The sequence below is a fragment of the Macaca fascicularis genome, chromosome X (genome assembly GCF_037993035.2).
Source record: "Macaca fascicularis isolate 582-1 chromosome X, T2T-MFA8v1.1".
In the NCBI taxonomy this organism is placed as follows: Eukaryota; Metazoa; Chordata; class Mammalia; order Primates; family Cercopithecidae; genus Macaca; species Macaca fascicularis.
The window spans coordinates 52,892,625-52,910,140 of NC_088395.1; the positions used below are offsets into that span (position 1 = coordinate 52,892,625).

The 17,516-nt window shown below is 48.3% G+C and overlaps 2 protein-coding genes across 8 annotated transcripts; one reads left to right on the plus strand and one right to left on the minus strand.

The window, feature by feature from the left end:
- Positions 1-49: 49 nt before the first annotated feature.
- Positions 50-1,964, minus strand: LOC135969269 (uncharacterized). 2 transcript variants are annotated; one of them, XR_010584434.1, is made up of 2 exons: positions 1,034-1,270; positions 50-876 (listed from the first exon to the last, which is right to left on the minus strand). XR_010584434.1 is itself a non-coding variant. In XM_074029811.1 (2 exons), the coding sequence occupies exons 1-2, from the start codon at positions 1,962-1,964 to the stop codon at positions 846-848; spliced, it is 684 nt and encodes a 227-aa protein (XP_073885912.1). In that variant the 3' UTR covers positions 50-845. The 2 variants fall into 2 exon arrangements, 1 of the variants encoding a protein (XP_073885912.1); XM_074029811.1 differs by lacking the exon at positions 1,034-1,270 and adding an exon at positions 1,312-1,964.
- On the plus strand, positions 1,633-13,670 carry LOC135969268 (protein FAM156A/FAM156B). Of its 6 annotated transcripts, none has more exons than XM_065538619.1 (3): positions 1,633-3,218; positions 3,812-3,895; positions 12,230-13,670. In XM_065538619.1, exon 3 carries the CDS (start codon positions 12,347-12,349, stop codon positions 12,986-12,988), a length of 642 nt encoding a protein of 213 aa, XP_065394691.1. In that variant the 5' UTR covers positions 1,633-3,218; positions 3,812-3,895; positions 12,230-12,346; the 3' UTR covers positions 12,989-13,670. The 6 variants fall into 6 exon arrangements, with proteins under 6 accessions (XP_065394691.1, XP_065394692.1, XP_065394695.1 ...); XM_065538620.1 differs by having other exon boundaries at positions 1,633-2,565; XM_065538623.1 differs by having other exon boundaries at positions 1,633-2,565; positions 3,812-3,885.
- The last annotated feature ends 3,846 nt before the right edge of the window (positions 13,671-17,516 follow it).

A 17,516-nucleotide genomic window follows, 5' to 3' on the forward strand; every position in this document is an offset into this window, starting at 1 on the left:
ATTGCCAATACTAAAAAAAAAAAAAAAAAAAACACACACACACCATAAATTCAAAGTAACTGGTGTTTATTATCACGTGTGTGCCACATTGGCCTATCAGCCTGTCCCTCAGACAAACATACTTCTTCCTTCAAATCCTCTAATCTTCCTCTTGAAGCCCACCTCTCCTTCCAGGGGCTGGGGTAGGGCCTTTGGGACCCAGGTTCTCTAACACACTCTTCTCTGGGAAGTCGTTTCCAACTGCCTAGGATGCTGGATAGGAGGAGGTGAGTGCAACGGGCCTGTGGGGTTGTCAGTTGGCACAGGAAATCTATAGATTCAGGGAGAGGTGGATTTGGAAATGACAGTGTATGGCTGCACAGCATGAAGGGGATGAAGTCACAGACACCTGGATTTAAATCGAGACTCCACCATTTTTTAAATATCTTCTGTGACTTTGGGAAGGTTACTTAACCTCTCTGAGGCCAGTTACTTAATTTGTAAAATGAAATGATGATAATATTCTGGGATAATGGTTCATGTTTCCTTCCTTCACTTAAACCACAAAAACATTACTTTTTGAAAACTATAAACTCTGTTCACAGGGTGTCTTCTTCCAGGGTTAAAAAGCAATCTACTATCCATGTATCTGCTAGGACAAACGCTGCTGCATGTCGCTTGACTCCTGACAAATGCCACGGTAAAGAAATATCTGCACACTTTCGTGTTCTGGGAAATCGTTGACCACAAAGGACCAGTATTATCCATGGGACTTATATAAGGGATGCCGTCTGTCCACTCTGTGCCATGACTTCCAGATCGCTGACCCAACCACTCCTTGTTCTTTTTTCTCAGGAATGATTCACTTAGACGGGAGGTCTGTCCTCCTGAAAGTAGCTAGGCACAGAGAGAAACATTCCCTGTTCAGCTGGCTGAGACTTCCGCTGATTACAAAAACAACCCCTGCCCCATAAATCTCCCCACTAAAACCGGTCTACTCCTTCCTATGAAAGTAAAAGACACACACTCCCCCACCCCCACCCCGCACGCTTACTGCGACAGTGTGATTTCCACTTCTGGGGCGCTCTCCCTACGGCAGTAGCCTGAATCATTTCAATGTCTTGAATTGTTTAGTTTTTGTCTTTAAAGGGTGCATGTACTGCTCATGCAAAAACAGTAAATAATGAAAATGAAACGGCAGGTCAGAGGCGCACCCTAGCGCAAACCTCCCAGCCAATCATAGGAGAAATCGGCCTCCTCCCATGCCTCCAGCCCAGTTCCCTCGTCGCCTGCCTATGAAGTCACGTCCGCTTCCTGGAGTCTCTCCCATACCCTCCGGAAGCATTCGTCCAGTTCACGAGACACGCTCCCGAGAGGGTCGCTCCAGGAACGCCGCGGCACACCTCCGGAAAGGGCGGCCTGGACGCCTTCTCCTGTCGCAGCCGAGCTGGGCGGAGTGGTTCGCGACAAAACACCCAGCCGCTCTCACATAGATACCCATTCGCTCCCTCTCCCGGCTCCCGGGCGGCTCGCGGCAGCCAATCGAAGGTCCAGTTTCTGGCCACCGTCGCATCCATGTGACGCCAGCTCAACCCCACCGACACCAGCTTCCGCGCTGTGGCCGGTCTAGCCTGCCGGTGGGCGGCTCCTCCCGGTTGTCTTAACCCTTCAATTCCGAGCCGGCCGCGCTGCGTTTCCAGGGCAGAGGAAACGAGGCGCCGCGCTGGCGCCTGGACGGCGGGAACCAGCTCCGGAGCGAGAACGCGCGTGAGAGAGCCCGAGAGAGACGGAGAGCGAGCGAGCGCGCGGGAGAGACTGAGAGCGGGGTCGGGGGTGTGAGAGAGACTTTCAGAGAGACAGAGCGAGAGGCCGAGACCGAGGCTGTCCCTAGCACAGGCCAGGGTGTCTTGGGACTCGAATCCCTGGGTTGGGCCGGCCGGCAGCGGGGCTTTCGGAGGAAGCGGGTGGTTTTCCCCGTCATCCATATCTCCCCAGTATGGGAATGGCGGTCGCGCACTCTGGGGGTGGCGTCGTTCTCTTTCCCTGCTTGGGGGTGGCTTTTTTCAGCGGAGAAAGAGGATCCCGAGACGCCCCGGGCATTCGTAGCCGGCCGGGCTACACTTGGGCTAGGATCAGTGTTCAACGGGTTCAGAAATCACCGTGTCCTTGGCATCACCTCCCTCCCCACCTCCTCTCCCACCACACAGCAGGAGACACAGTGACTGGAAGGTTTTCAAGGAGGACTGCATTGCCCCTATTGAAACAAACTGTCCGACAAACCCTTTCTCGGACGTGTGACAGAGAGACGGTCATGATGTGACATATGAGTAGACATGCGTTTAATGGGCGCTGTGATTGCTGCATTCGTGCGCAATGAATGGTCCAGGCCATTTGTGTCCAGTAGCCGCACAAGCTGCAGGGTCTCATGTTTGGAGAAGGAGGGCCTCTCCGCCGTCCACCTTGCTGGAGTACAGGCGACCCTGGGCGGTAACCCTCTGCGCCATCAGAAATGTGGTGCTCTGAGTAGCCACAGATTTCCATCTGCATCTCCGATACCATTTCCCTCTACTGACATATCCCTGTTGGGTGCGTTGGATTTGTGCGTGGGTGTGAGGGTAGTTTGGTGTGTTTGCTCGCAAAAGGAAAAGCGAATGGCCTTGCTGGCTGAGCTTATCGGGGCACTAACAGTGGAGAGGGAAACGACTACTGTATTCTTAGGAGCAGAATGTCAACAACTCCCTGTAAAACGGGCAGTGTGTCTTAACCTGGAATGCTTTGGCATTTAATAAAATTTCCCGTGAATGCTTTTCATAGGGAAGCAGTTTTTACTGTTTCTGGTTGGACAGTGGTTACATTTCAAATCGTAGTTCAAAATTTGTGAAATACCCAAATTAAATCTCTCCATGGCAGTAATCCATTTCCTTTCCTTAGTGTGTGGTTGGAAGATTAATTTGAGATAAGTGTTCAGTTCTGGGCTGGGCAATCATGCTGGGCACAGAAAATTTAGATTCTTTAAGGGAGGGGCCTGATGTGCTAAAATGAAATCTACACCGTATTTTAGCCGCTTATGAGAATATGAAGGTAAGGAGAGCCGCAGGTAAGTATATGTCAGTTAATGCGAATTAAAATGGGTGACAATATAAAGAGAGATTGGTGTCACAAATAGTGAAGTGACTTTTGTATTTCAGCAGACCTCAGTGAGAAATGGTCACCACCACTCCCTAGATGTGTGACCTTGAGTGAGTTGCTTAACCTCTCTGATCCTGTTACCTCATCTGCTACTGGAGATGATAATATATATCATAGCATGCCCTGGGAGAAGCTGTTCCTGACCACCTGGGCTATGGTGGTTTTGACTTCCTCTGTGTCAGAAGTACCCCCGTCTCATGCCTGCCATAGTTGTCTTTTTATTTTGTTTTGGTGGATGGTCTCACCTGTCACCCAGGCTGGATTGTACTGGCCTCAACCTCCTGGGTTCAAGTGATCGTCCCACCTCAGCCTCCCCAGTAGCTGGTACCCCAGGTGTGCAGCATCATGCCTGGCTAAATTTTTTAAAATTTTTGTGGAAACGGTGATCTTGCCCTATTGTTCAGGCTGGTCTCAAACTCCTGGGCTCAAACAGTCCTCCCACCTCAGCCTCCCAAAGTGCTTGGATTAGAGGCGTGAGCCACCATTCCTGGCTCCTTGGACAGTATTTTATTTCTCAGACTGAGATGTGTCCTTGGGATGGGGCTGCATTTGATAATTCACTGAAGGCACCACTGAATGGAGTGGACCCTCAGTAAATACCTGGAGGAATGTGACCTGGCCAGTGAGGTTATTTTCTTTTTAGGTGAAAGGTGTAACAGTCACTCGGCCTACACCCACAGTATCGACCTTGTGAACCCAGCGACCTGACTGCCTTGGGTGAGTCTAGGTAAGCTCCATTCTCGCCAGAGCCACCTTGCTCCTTGTCTTCCTCTTGCTGCTCTGGCCACTCCTCTTGGTCCCTCCCCTGTGCCCCTCCCTGGACTCCTGGTTGTATTCCCGCTGCTTCTCTATATACTCAGCTGCTGGGAGACCCCTGATACCAGCACCACGCTTCACTGCTGTCTTCATTTTCTTCTTTGTTTCTTAAAAATGGGCATTGCTGGCTTTACTGACTACCTGTTCTTTTTTTTACAAAGCTGCTAAGAATTGTATCTCCTCCACTCCAGACCCAGTAGGATAGAGATAATCTGTGTAGACATAAAAAATATAGAACGTCTGCAAGTTGTGTGTGGGACAGACTCTTTCCTCAATCTGTGTGGCGTTGCGTGGCTAGGAGTTACATTCCTTTGCCATGACATGGCGCAAGACTAGGAGCACAGTTTTCAGCACCCAGCGACCTTGCACGGATCTTACTCATTTTGCTGTAGGATTTTGCCATTTCTAGAAAAAATTTCATGTTTAATTGGGATTATTAAATGAAATCTGTGTCTTTAAACTGAAGTAAATGCCCCACATCCTCCTTGTTGCATTTGATATTTGTAAATGTCCACTGGGCTCAAGGCTCTATGATGGGTGAACAAGACAAAGTCCCCGGCTTCTCTCAGCCCCTGGGCTAGTGGGTTGACAGAGAAATAACCATCTGTTGACAGCTGAGTGGGATTGGGGCTGGGACAGGGGAAATACAGGGCATTTTAGGAGCTTGAAGAAGGCCTCCTGGGGGAAATGCTATCTCAGCTGGGTCCTGCAGGGTGAATTAGAGGTCAAAGTCTTGCCAGGAGCCATTGCAGTCCCCAACTGTCCATCGTCATCCCATTCTACCTGCTGAGGTGGTGAGTTGCCTTTCTGATCAGGCCTGACTGATGAGGGATTTTTCTTCACTCACAGCTGAAAGACACTTCTTGATCTGGTGACATTGTGGGAATGTTTTTTGAGGGCCCAATAGAGTGTAGTGGTTAGGGACACTGGCTCTGATTCTAGGCAGGCTTCCAACCCAGTTCTCTCCATGGCAATCATATAACCTTGAGAAAATTGTCATCCTCACCTGTGAAGTGGGTTTTTATTTTTCATACTAACAATACCAAACTGAGAGGGGTGTGTTTGTGAGTACATCATGAAGTCAGGCAAAGAAAGTTTGTAGAAATGAGCCTGACATGTTGCTTCTCGCTATAACAGATGGCTCCATGGGTTACTTTGGAAGAAGGGCCTTGCACTGCATCTCCTACAGCAAAAATCATGACAATCACCTTAGATTTCTCTGGCCAGCCCTAGAGTCTCTTTTGTTCTCTCCCACACTTTCCTTCGGTTTTTTTTCTCAGCATCAAAGACCCCTCCACATAATGCCAGCTGTTCCCTTGTAGGTGGCCCCATGTGGGAACCATCAATACGTATCATCTTATGTTGTCCGGATCCATTCACTTCACCTCCACTTCTGTCTGCAGGAGGGCTAGGGTTGCTTCCAGTTTGGGGGCTGTCTCTGGACAGGTCACAGAGCAAGTATGATTTTTGTTGTTGTTGCTTTTGCATGGCATTGAAAGCTCTCCATGACCTGGTGCCACCTTCTCTCACCAATGTCTTTTCCCTCCCATTGAGACTCAGCAGCTATCACTGGCAAGAGCATCCACTGCAGACCCTACTACTGAAGTCTGTCTCTCTCCTGAAGCCTCAAATTCCTTATTTCTAAAATGCCAATACTTCTACCTACTTTAGAGGTTGATTGGGAGATCTAAATGAGATAATGATAGAGACGGGAGACAGCTAAGGGTCCCTGGGGAAACCTTGCCTTCAAGCCTAAAACAGCCTGAAGGCTGAAAAACCGGACTGCTAGTCCCGGATGAAGCCTGCCTTTTCCCGACTAATTCTATCTGAATAATGCCCAACTGTGCACTGGGCAAGGGGTGGAGCCAGGAGAAGTTCACGCCGCTTGTAGAGGGGAGCAGCCTGGCCTCTTCAGTTCCTGTGTGGTGGGCTGGGATGCAACCTGTAAGGTGAGAGCCTGCGAACAAGACTCTCCCTTTGCTGAGAGTACCACTTTCCTTTTTTCCATTTCACCCCATAAACCCTGCCTTACTCACCCTACAATGTGTCCACGTTCCTAAATTTTCCTGGTCATATGACAAGAACCCAGTTTTTTCTTCAACAATAAGGGACATAAAAGACCTAACTCACTTTACCTGGACATGGAAGCACGAAATAAATGGAAGCCATTTTCTAGCAGACTTCTTTCAATCCATATCACTTGGCCCATGATAATATGGTAACTTGGTCAATGTTTTTGGGCTGGACTACAGAAAGATGTGGTATATTGCAAGGTTATTAATCCAGATCCTCCAAAAAAGAGAGAACCAATAGAATTTCTATATATCTATGCCTCTCTCTCTCTCTATCGGGTGATTTATTTTGTTAAAGGAGTGGGCTCATGGCAGTGTGAGTCCTGGCAAGGCAGAAATCCAGAGGACTGGTCACATGGCAGTAGATTTGGATGAGAGTTGATCTTATAGTCTTAAGTTGAATCTGTGAGCAGACCAGCATGCTGAAAACTCAGGAAGGGTTTCTATGTTGCAGCCTTGAGGCCGAATAGCTTCTTCCTGGAAAGACTCAGTCTTTGCTATTTAGGCCTTAAACTGATTGGATGAAACCACCCCTATTGTGCAGGGTCACATGTTCTACTTAAAGTCTTCTGATGTAAATTGTTTTTGTTTGTTTGTTTTTTGAGACAGCCTCTCTGTTGCTGAGGCTGGAGTGCAGTGGCACAAACTCGGCTCACTGCAACCTCTGCCTCCCGGGTTCAAGCAATTCTCCTGCCTCAGCCTCCCTAGTAGCAGGGACTACAGGCACCCGCCACCATACCTGGCTAATTTTTGTATTTTTAGTAGAGACATGGATTCGCCATGTTGGTCAGGCTGGTCTTGAACTCTGACCTCAAGTGATCCACCCTCCTTGACCTCCCAAAATGCTGGGGTTACAGGCATGAGCCACCTTGCCCAGCCTGGTTGTAAATGTTAATCACATCCACAAATCCCTTCACAGCAACATCTAGAGTAGCATTTGACCAAAGGGGACTGCGCAACAAGCCTGGCCGAGGTGACCAATAAAACCATCACAGTGGGGAATCAGTACCCAAAAATCACCTCTCCTGCTGAAGGTCTGACCGGTAAACTGTCTGGGTTCCCTGTCTCCAGTAGTCCTTCCCTCTCTTCAGTAGCTACCTGACATGATGCAGGAAACTTGAGGCTGTGGTGTTTCATGCAGAGATTTTTGATACAAGGTCTTTTACCTGGGGGCAAGTGCCTGTTGAAGGAATGACATTGGTGAGATGATGAAGGAAGGGAAGTCACATGTATTGCTGCAGCTGCTCCCCTCTGCACACACAACAGACTTCTCTAGGCTCCATTGTCCTTAATGCCTCTGTCAGGGATCATGAGCAACTCTGTGGGTGTGGTTTGAGACTCTGGATGAACCTACACATAGTAAGGTAAAATGTTTCATTTCACAAAATTGCTGGAGGGAGGAAGAGAGAAAACAGCGATGACTATGCAGGCCAGTTGTCAATTCATGTCTCCAAAATCTCTATATTTCTTCCTATAAAGGTGTTTGTGGCTGATCACAGTGGCTCACGCCTGTAATCCCAACACTTTGGGAGTCTGAGGCATGCGGATCACTTTGAGCTCAGGAGTTTGAGACCAGCCTAGGCAACATGGCGAAATCCCGTCCCTAGAAAAAATACAAAAATTAGCCGGGCATGGTGGCTCACGCCTATAGTGCAAGCTGCTCAGGAGTCTAAGGCTGGAGGATCACTTGAGCCCAGGAAGCAGAGGTTGCAGTGAGCCAGGATTCTGCCACTGTACACCACACTGGGCAACAGAGCGACTCCCCGCCTCAAAACAAAACAAAACAAAAAAGCAACAAAAAGGGGGAATGGAGGTTTTAAAGTCTATTCGCTCTCTGAGAATTGGCGTTCTACATGTAGAAATAGATCCTGACAGAGTCCTTGTGACACATAAGAATTGGCTGGGATGTAATTGGGTTAAGATCATTTTCCAGATGTTCCACACATAACTATTTGTGTCAGATAGTGGTGGCCCAAAGGATGTCAGGGAACCAACTCATAGGAAAGATAGGCTGCAATGTCTGAAAGGATAAGAACTCTTTCTGGGATGTGTGTGTGTGTGTTTATATGTATGTGTGTGTGTGTGTGTGTGTGTGTGTGTGTGTGTGTGTGTGTGTTCAGTACATATTCGAACTGTTTCTGATATGATTCTGTCTTTGTTACCCCAGTGTGTGCTGATAGCCACGATTTGGTAAATAAACATTCAGAGGACCAGTATCCTCTGAAGAAAACTGGTGAATTCTTGGTTTCCACGTTTGTCAAAAGAATAGAGCCTGGAAGGCTGATCTAAAGTTTCCATTTAGCATTTAATGTCAATTTTTGGTTGCATTCATCCAAGATGTATTGATCAAAACAATACAGAGAGATGCCCTTACTGCAAAATATGCCATTGGGTTTTTTCACTTAACCTACAGCAAGATTGACTTTTTTCCCTCAGGAGTACAGTTCTGTGAGCTTTGACACAGGCGTACATTCTTGTCGCCGCCACCACCACAGTCAGGATCCAGAACAGTCCCATCACCCCAGGGTGCTCCCAGGAACTGCCCCACTGCGGTTACCCCTTCTTCATCCATCATCCCTGGTGTAACGTGATCTATTTCCTTCCCTCTAGGTTTGTCTTGGGGAGAGTGTTATGTCAATGACACCAAACAGTTTGTGGCCTTGTGAGGCGGGCTTCCTTCTTTTGGCCCGACGAACATCTTGGATGAGTGTCAGATGCCTCTGTTATAGGCTGTTCTTTTTTCACGAAAGCAGTTTCGCTGTGTGGAAGACCACAGGTGTTCAGCCATCCTTCTACTGAATGACATTTTCCTCACTCCAGTGTGGGGCAGTTTTGCGTCGAGCTGCTTTTACAATTCAGTGCAGGCTTTTCTGTGGACCTAAGTTTTCATTTCTCTAGGGTAGATACCAAGGAGTGGGATGGCTGGGTCCTATGGTCAACATCTGTTTGACTTACAAGAAACTGCCAAACTCCTTCTCAAAGCTGCTATGCCATTTCGCCCTCCCAATTGCAAAGTGTGAGAGTTCCAGTCGCCCAACATGTTCTCCTTGCTTGGCCTTGCCAGTCTTCACGGTGTTAATTTGCATTCCCCTAATGCTGAATGATGTTAAATATGGTTTCTTGTGCTCCCGTTCAAGTTTTTCCCCCATTTTCTAGTGGGGTGTTGATTTTCTTATTGTGGAGTTTTGAAAATGTGCCATGTATTTTGGATATAAGATCTGTCAGGTCGGTGATTCTCAAACATTTCCTCCTAGTGGTGCAACTTCGCTTTTCATTCTCTGAACACACTGGCTCTTACACAGCCAAAGTTGTGTTGTGTTGTGTTGTGTTGTGTTGTGTTGTGTTCTATTCTATTCTATTCTATTCTATTCTATTCTATTCTTTTCATCTAGAGACAGGGGCTCGCTATGTCGCCCAGACTGGAGGGCAGTGACTCGATCTCGGCTCACTGCAAACTCTGCCTCCTGGGTCGAGCAATTCTCCTGCCTCAGCCTCCCCAGTAGCTGGGGACTACAGGCATGTGCCACCACGCCAGCTAATTTTTGTATTTTTTGGTAGAGACGGGGTTTCACCATGTTGGCCAGGCTGGCCTCGAACAACTGAACTCAAGTGACCTGCCCACCTTGGCCTCCCGAAGTGTTGGGATTACAGGCGGGAGCCACCGCGCCCGGCCAGAGCCAGAGTTTTAAATTTTGCCAAACTCCTATTCATCCATCTTTCCTTTCCATGGATCATGCATCTCAGGTCATGTCCTAGCCTCCCCTCACAAAGATGTCTTCCTACGGTTTCTCCCAAAAGTCTTAGTATTGAACTTCGGTTTGTAGGTCTCTGAACCCTTTTTCCTTAATTGCATGTAAAGGTTGAGGTTGAGGTGCTTCTTTTTGCATAAGGATAGGCCACCTGATGCATTGAAAAGCTTATCCCTTCTCCATTGGATTCCCTCTCACACCCATGTCAAAACTTATTGGACACATTTCTATGGATGGATTGATTCATGGACTCTATTTTATTCCATGGATCTACTCGTCTACCCCTGTAAGCCAGCAATCTCGATTATTACAGCTTTAGAGCAAATCTGAAAATCTGATAATATGATCTCTCTAAATCCCTTCTGCTTTTTGAAACATCAAATATTCTACGTGAATTGTAGAATCTGCTTGTTTACATATGCAAATGTCCCTCAAGGATTCTGATAGGCAGGGACTGCATTCATTCTCCAGATCAAATTGGGGACAATGGACTTTTAACCTTTTGGGGTCTTTAAATATGGGAACACATTGTTTCTCTCCATTTAACTAAATCTTCTTTGATTTCTTCATCACCGTATAATAGTTTTGGGCATGCAGACCCCTTCCATGTATTTTCGCTCTATACATAGCCATTTCATTGTGTTTGTAGCTTTTGTAAAACAGTATTATTTCTTAAATTTAGGTTTCCAGTTACTCATAGGATTGTTTTCTGTGTGTTGAGTTTCTCTCCTGTATCGCTGCTAAGCTCTCATTAATGAGCACTAAGCTCTTATTAGCTCTGAGAGTCTGGAGGAGATTCATTGGTTGTTTCATGTAGACGATCACAGGATATATGAAAAGGAGTACTTTGGTTTCTTGCTTTCTCCGACGTGTGCCATGACTCTCCTGGCATTATAGCACTGACTAGGCCTCCAGCGTGACGTTGAATAGCTGTGGTGAGAGTGGACGTCCTTGCCTGGTTCGCATCCTTAGGCAGAAAGCATCCAGTCGTTGACCATTAAGTGGCTTGTTAGTTGTAGGTTTGACTGTACACGCCCTTTTTCAGGTTGAAGAAGTTGTCTTGTGTTCCTAGTGTGCTAGAGCTTTTATATCACCAGTGGACTTGGAATCTTATTGATTGGTTTTTCTGCGTAGCTTGATGTGATCCTGTCATTTTTGTTCTTCATCTGATCTCTCAATCTGTGGATTACATTGATTGATTTTCAGGTGTGGGAAGAACAACCCTTGCATTCCTGCTATAAAACCCACTTGATGGTGGCTTATTCTTCTTCTCACATACTGCTGAATTCCAATTACTAAGTTTTGTTGAATACTTTGGTGCCTGTATTAGGAAAGAATACCGGTCTGTCCTTTTCTTGGTATCCCTGCGGTGCTGGCCTCATAAAATCAGCGGGGCACATTGCCTCTGCTTTGTTTCCTAGAAGAAGTTGGGTAAGTTGGTGATATTTGTTCATTAAACGTTTGGTAGAATTGGCCAGTGAAACTGTTGCGGCCCAGAGATCTTTTTGCAAATGTGTTTGCCTGTGAATTCGACTTCTTTAAAACATACAGGACTGTGACACAGTTCAGTGTTTGAAATCCATCCTGTGTGAGTTTCCATGGCTTGTGGTTTTCAAGTATGTGCTACATTTCCTCTGACCTGTGGAATATGAATCTGTAGAGTCGTGTGTGTTCTTACCATATTGACCCTTTTATGTTTTCTGGGTCTGGAGTGCAGTCTCTTCTTGCATTCCTGATAACTGGTAACTTGTTTCTTTGCCCTCTTTTTTCCCAGCCCATCCTGCCACGGGTGTATCAATTTCATTGATCACTTCAAAGAACCAGCTTTTGGATTAGTTGAATTCATCTATGTGTTTTTCTCTTTGAAGTCTCCTGGGGGTTTTTGCTTCTGTTATTTAGTAAAATAAATTCTTATCCACACTCGGAATTTGGAAACGATTTCCATAGGCATGAGCAGCCCTTTTGACTAGATGCAAACCCAGTGGTCGGGAAGGTGAACATACAAAAGGGTGTGTCCCCATGGTGCAAACGCTTACAGTTGAGTAAAAGTCTCCCTTGTGAATGGATGAAAAATGAACGCTCATGGGCAGAGCATCTGTGAGTCACGCCTTGATTATTCTACAAATGATGCTTGGGAAGGGGTTGGAAAGTGTCAGCAGGGAATTGACATCGTCGAACTGCATCGCAGCCTTTTGCACTCCGTGTCACGTGGATGCATTAGTTGGTATCATTTCTAAATCCTTTATTAGATGGCATTAATTTTCTAAGCTGGTGACATGTATGATCTCACGTCATCCTCAGAAGAAGCCTAGGACAGGGTCTCTGTATAATCTCCATTCTACACACAGGAAGTGGAGGGACAGAGAGGTTGAGTAAGATGAATAATCATGTGTTTTCTTCTGGTCTTATCACCTTGTGTTGCAGTCTGGGTTCTGCCCGCACACATTCCTCGCTACCTTCTTCGTGTCTGAGAATCTCCAGCTTCACCTCCTTTTCTGGACCCAAGGGCCTGGCGGGGCTTCCAGCTGGGACCAGACCTCCATGGATCCACTCCAGAAACGGAATCCAGCATCACCTTCCAAATCTTCCCTGATGACAGCTGCAGAGACTTCCCAGGAAGATCCAGCGTCCTCTCAGCCTTCTTACTCAGAACAGCCGATGATGGGCCTCAGTAACCTGAGCCCCGGTCCTGGCCCCAGCCAGGCCGTGCCTCTCCCAGAGGGGCTGCTCCACCAGCGGTACAGAGAGGAGAAGACGCTGGAAGAGCGGCAGTGGGAGAGGCTGGAGTTCCTTCAGAGGAAGAAAGCGTTCCTGCGGCACGTGAGGAGGAGACACCGCGATCACATGGCCCCCTATGCTGTTGGGAGGGAAGCCAGAGTCTCCCCGTTAGGTGACCGAGGTCAGAATCGATTCCGATGTGAATGTCGATACTGCCAGAGCCACAGGCCAAATCTTTCTGGGATCCCTGGGGAGAGCAACAGGGCCCCACAACCCTCCTCCTGGGAGACGCTGGTGCAGGGCCTGAGTGGCTTGACCCTCAGCCTAGGCACCAACCAGCCCGGGCCTCTGCCCGAAGCAGCACTCCAACCACAGGAGACAGAGGAGAAGCGCCAGCGAGAGAGGCAGCAGGAGAGCAAAATAATGTTTCAGAGGCTGCTGAAGCAGTGGTTAGAGGAAAACTGAGACGTGCACCCACATGGGATGGAGACCCAAAGGGACTGCCGTGTTGGCAGCGCCTGGGTGTGGGCCCATTTTGGGGACCAAACACCAAGCTGTGGTCGGATGAGTGCCAGGACCTGTGTGCCGGGACACGTGGGAATCCTCCCAGCATGATGCTTGACCGACCCCAGGAAGGTCCTCATCTTTCGTGCCTGTCATTCTCGGATGGCTGTGAGGCATTCCTTGGCAAGGGACGCTGCATACCAGCGGTCCTCGCCGCATCTCACGTGGCTCCCGTGATGCATGTTGTTGCTTTCCCACCCGGGATCTCCATCTCTCTTCCCTTCCTGCTGTCAGTAAGAGATCACATGTCTGTGTAGTGTGAATGCCTTGTCGCTGTCCTGTGCTTTTGCACCATTGAGTTGACTGCCTCTGAGAAGCAGCACTAGGCCTGTTGAATTGCAGTGTGCTGCCCTGAGATCCCGTTTCAAGAATGGGCAGCTAAACGCAGTGTGGGAAAGGGATGTGGAATGAGAACTTGGTGGTTCACCGCTGTACTGTTTGTGTAATCATTTATGTATGTGGTAAGCTACATGTATGTAAATATTGCAATACCCCTAACAGCCGAGTAGTAGTCTCCCTTGCAGGAATTTCTGACGGGGTTCTTCATCATCAGTACCAAATAAATATATGTAGGAATGGAAAATGGGTGTAGAATTCAGGTTTGTTCCTCACTATTGGTTGGTTTCTCATTAGATCTGAGCTGACTACCTTGAAATCTCCCCAAGCAGGGGATCCGGGTTTATTGAGGGAAGCTCTACGCTGTGGAGACTGGGAACGGGGGAGGGAGGGCACCAGAGAACACAGCCCAGTCACTGTTTGAGCCCTGCAGCGGGACCAGCATCCAGACCGGCGAGGCAGGGCCATGACTTCGAAGAGAGGCTTCCTGTGCACAGGAGACGTGGAAGCAAGAGTCCACCACCCACGGTGAGAGCCCTGCGTGTTGGTGCTGGTGCCCTGGCTTAGGGGCTGCGGCGCCATTGCTTGTTGTGTGGTGGGCCCAGGTGGCTGAACCTGAGCAACAGTTTGCACCTGCTTTGTCAGAACCAGAGCATCCTTGGGTTCTTCCAACATCTTATTGGGATTTAGACATGTGTGTCTTTTAATTTCAGGAGGCACAAATGATTAAATCTCTCTCTTTTTTTTAACCTCTGCAGAATCCTGAGATGTGAACCCAGCCAGTACCCGTGTGACTCCTCTGAACTGAAAACAAATTCTGCTTTGTGTCAGTCTGTTTTAGGTAGTCCCCAGAGCTGTCTTGCTGCAAAAGTCTGTGCGTCTCCTGCCGACAGAAGTGGCTTGAAAACAGGTAAGTGTCTTAGGTTCTGATGCTGAGATCTCATGAGAGAGTTGACAGTTGAACTGACCTAGCTCCAGGGGAGAAGGGAAAAAACAGCAGGGCTATTCCTTCTTGAAACACAAAGGCCTAAATGCAGACCGGTAAATCTCAGAGGGCTTCAGAGGGGTTCGGGTTTCAAAGGGGTTCAAGGCGTTGCCCTTTGGCTGATGTTTCCTAGGGTTCTGACGGTATTTTCCCCATTTCTGTATGTCAGCTGCCTTCCTCCACTGCCACACACCCATCCTCTAGCAACATTTTCAGTTCCGCTTTATGAATTTGGAAAGCAGAACACCAGAGAAGTTAGGGAACTAGCCCACGGTGGCACAGGCAGTAAGAGGTAGAACTAGCATCCGAACCAGCACCCGAACCTAGGCAGGCTGGGATCGGAGCTGGCCCCCTTCAGCAGTTCACCTCTGTGAAGGCTGTGGGTGAAGTGCCTAGAGCCGGGCTTTGCTGCTCATTTCATAGCTGGTAGCACCAGGTCTTGGTGAGATCCATTGCTGAATCCTCCACACAGTGCCGTGGGCCAGGTACAATCATCCCCACCTTGCGGAGAGTTTGTGCAGGTCCTAAGGTGGTGGCCAGAGATGCATGCATTTGTCTGACTCCCCAGCCACTCAGATGCTCTCTGCGGACCTTCTCAGTCAGCCCAGTAAGCACGCCAGGTCCGTGCTGCCAGTGACAGTCATCATTTCAGCAATCATCAGGGTTTCCATTTTCTCACCTTGCCTCTCTCCCTTCTGGGCTACGTCGACTGTCATGGTGGGGAGGTGAGGAGGAGTTGCAGAGGTAGCCCTGCTCCGGGGGATTGAGCGATTCATCAGGGAGAGAGAGCTGACCCCATCTTAGTCTGTGTCCTTCTGCTATATCATGAAATACAACGGGCTGGGTGCTCTGGATTGGATATGGTGTGTTTATCCCCACCAAGAGTCAGGTTGAAGTTGAATCCCCAGTGCTGCAGTGTTGGGAGGTGGGTCCTAGTGGGAGGTGTTTGGGTCATGGCAGGGATCCCTCATGAATGATTCCGTGTCCTGTGATGCCATCGTGCTGGGCTGAGTTCTTACTCTCACAGGTATGAATTAGTTCGCAGGAGAGTGGATTGTTCACAAGATTCTGGCCTCCCTGGATTCTCTCTCCCTTCCTTCTTTCCAAGTGATCTCGTTGCACGCGCCAGCTCCTCTTCCACTTTCCACCATGAGTTGAAGCAGCCCGAGGCCCTCACCAGATGCAGTTGCCCAAAAATGAATGTTTCAGCCAGCAGAATTGTGAGCCAGATAAACCAATTGTTTCTTTTAATTTAAAAGGTGTATTTATATGAATTGTTTTTAGAGACAGGGTGATGCTCTGTTGCCGACGAGAGTGGAGTGGCACGATCATGGCTCACTACAGCCTTGAACTCAGGTGGGATGCTCCCACCTGAGCCAAGTAGCTCAAGGATGTACTGCCATGCCAGGCTAATCTTTAAATGTTCTGTAGAGATAGCGTCTGGCCGTGTTGCCCAGGCAGATCTCGAACTTCAGGCCTGAAGTGATCCTCCCACCTTGGCCTCTCAGAGTCCTGGGATTAACAGGCACGAGCCACCGTGCCTGGCTTCCAGTTTTCTTTAGAAATGAGCCAGTCTCAGGTATTCTGTTATAGCAAAGCAAAATGAACCAAGACAGCTGGCAATTTGTAATGGAAACAAATTTATTTCTCATGACCCTGGATGCTGGGAAGTCCAAAACGAAGGTACCGGTATCTGGTATCTGGTGAGAGTCTTCTTGGTATTTCCTCACGTGGCAAAAGGTGGAAGGACAAGCCGGGAAGAATGTTATGTCCTCACATAGCAGACGAGGAAAAGAGAGAGCAAACCGACTTCCGCAAGCTCTTTTCATAGCAGCATTCATTCACTCACGAGGGCTCTGCCGTGATGGCCTAAACACCTGCTGTTATTCCACACCTCCCAACACTGTTGCAGTGGGGATTAATTTCACTGTGAGTTTTGGAGGGAACACAAATATTGAAACGCTAGCAGGCACGCATTGTTGTGTCAGAGAACGGGTGTTTGATCCTGTGCGGTCCCAGTCCCAGGAGATGAAAGGAGTGAGAAGGATCTGAGTTGGAAACACCAGACATCAGGGGCTTGCTCAGGGAGGTCACAGATGCACAGTGCCACAGGGTCTCCAGGAACAGGCATGGAAAATGGGTGGGTGGCGGTAACTGAGGCACTCGGCACACCCTCCACATCCTCACTTCCAGGTCTTTGTCCCTGTACCTGCGTGTTGGGCGTGGATGGGACTTGGGGGTCATGTCTGAGACACCATACTATCCCAAGTTACAGACTAGGATCTGCAGTCCTGTGATGTCCACAGGTGTCCAGCATGCGACATTTCAGAGTAGAGACCACACCAAAAGCACCAGCAGGCGAGAAAGATTGGGACAGGGAAAGGTGCAAATGCAGTGATCACGTGGGACATCGGAGTAGACCCAGAGAATGTAAGGAAATAGAAAGACTACATTAAAAATTTTCCCACTAGGGGCAGTCTAGGCTCCAGTGCCTCGTTGGTGAAGTCTATCCAACATTTACAAAATACATAATACCAGCCCTTCACAGATTCTTTCAGAATGTAGAGGAGGAGGGAACATTTCCCAACTCATCCTCTGAAAATTGTATTACCCTGCAACTAAAGGCAGACAGAGGCTGGGCGTGGTGGCTCACGCATGTAACCCCAAGATGTTGGGAATCCGAGGCGGGCGGACCACCTGAGGTCAGGAGTTTGTGACCAGCCTGGCCAACATGGTGAAACCCCAACTCTACTAAAAATACAAAAATTAGCCGAGTATAGTGGTGGGCACCTGTATTCCCAGCTACTCGGGAGGCAGAGGCAGAGGCAGAGGCAGGAGAATTGCTTGAACCTGGGAGGCACAGGTTGCAGTGAGCCCAGATCGCACCACTGCACTCCAGCTTGGGCAACAGGCAAGATTTCTCTCAAAAGCAATAATAATGATAATAATAATAATAATAGCAATGCCAGACAGAGACAGCAGAAGAATACCATAAACCAATATCCATCATGAATATGCATGCGAAAATCCCCAAGAAAATATTAGCAAACCCCAATCCAGCGACACATACAGTAGGTTACACAACATGACCAAGTGACATTTATTCTA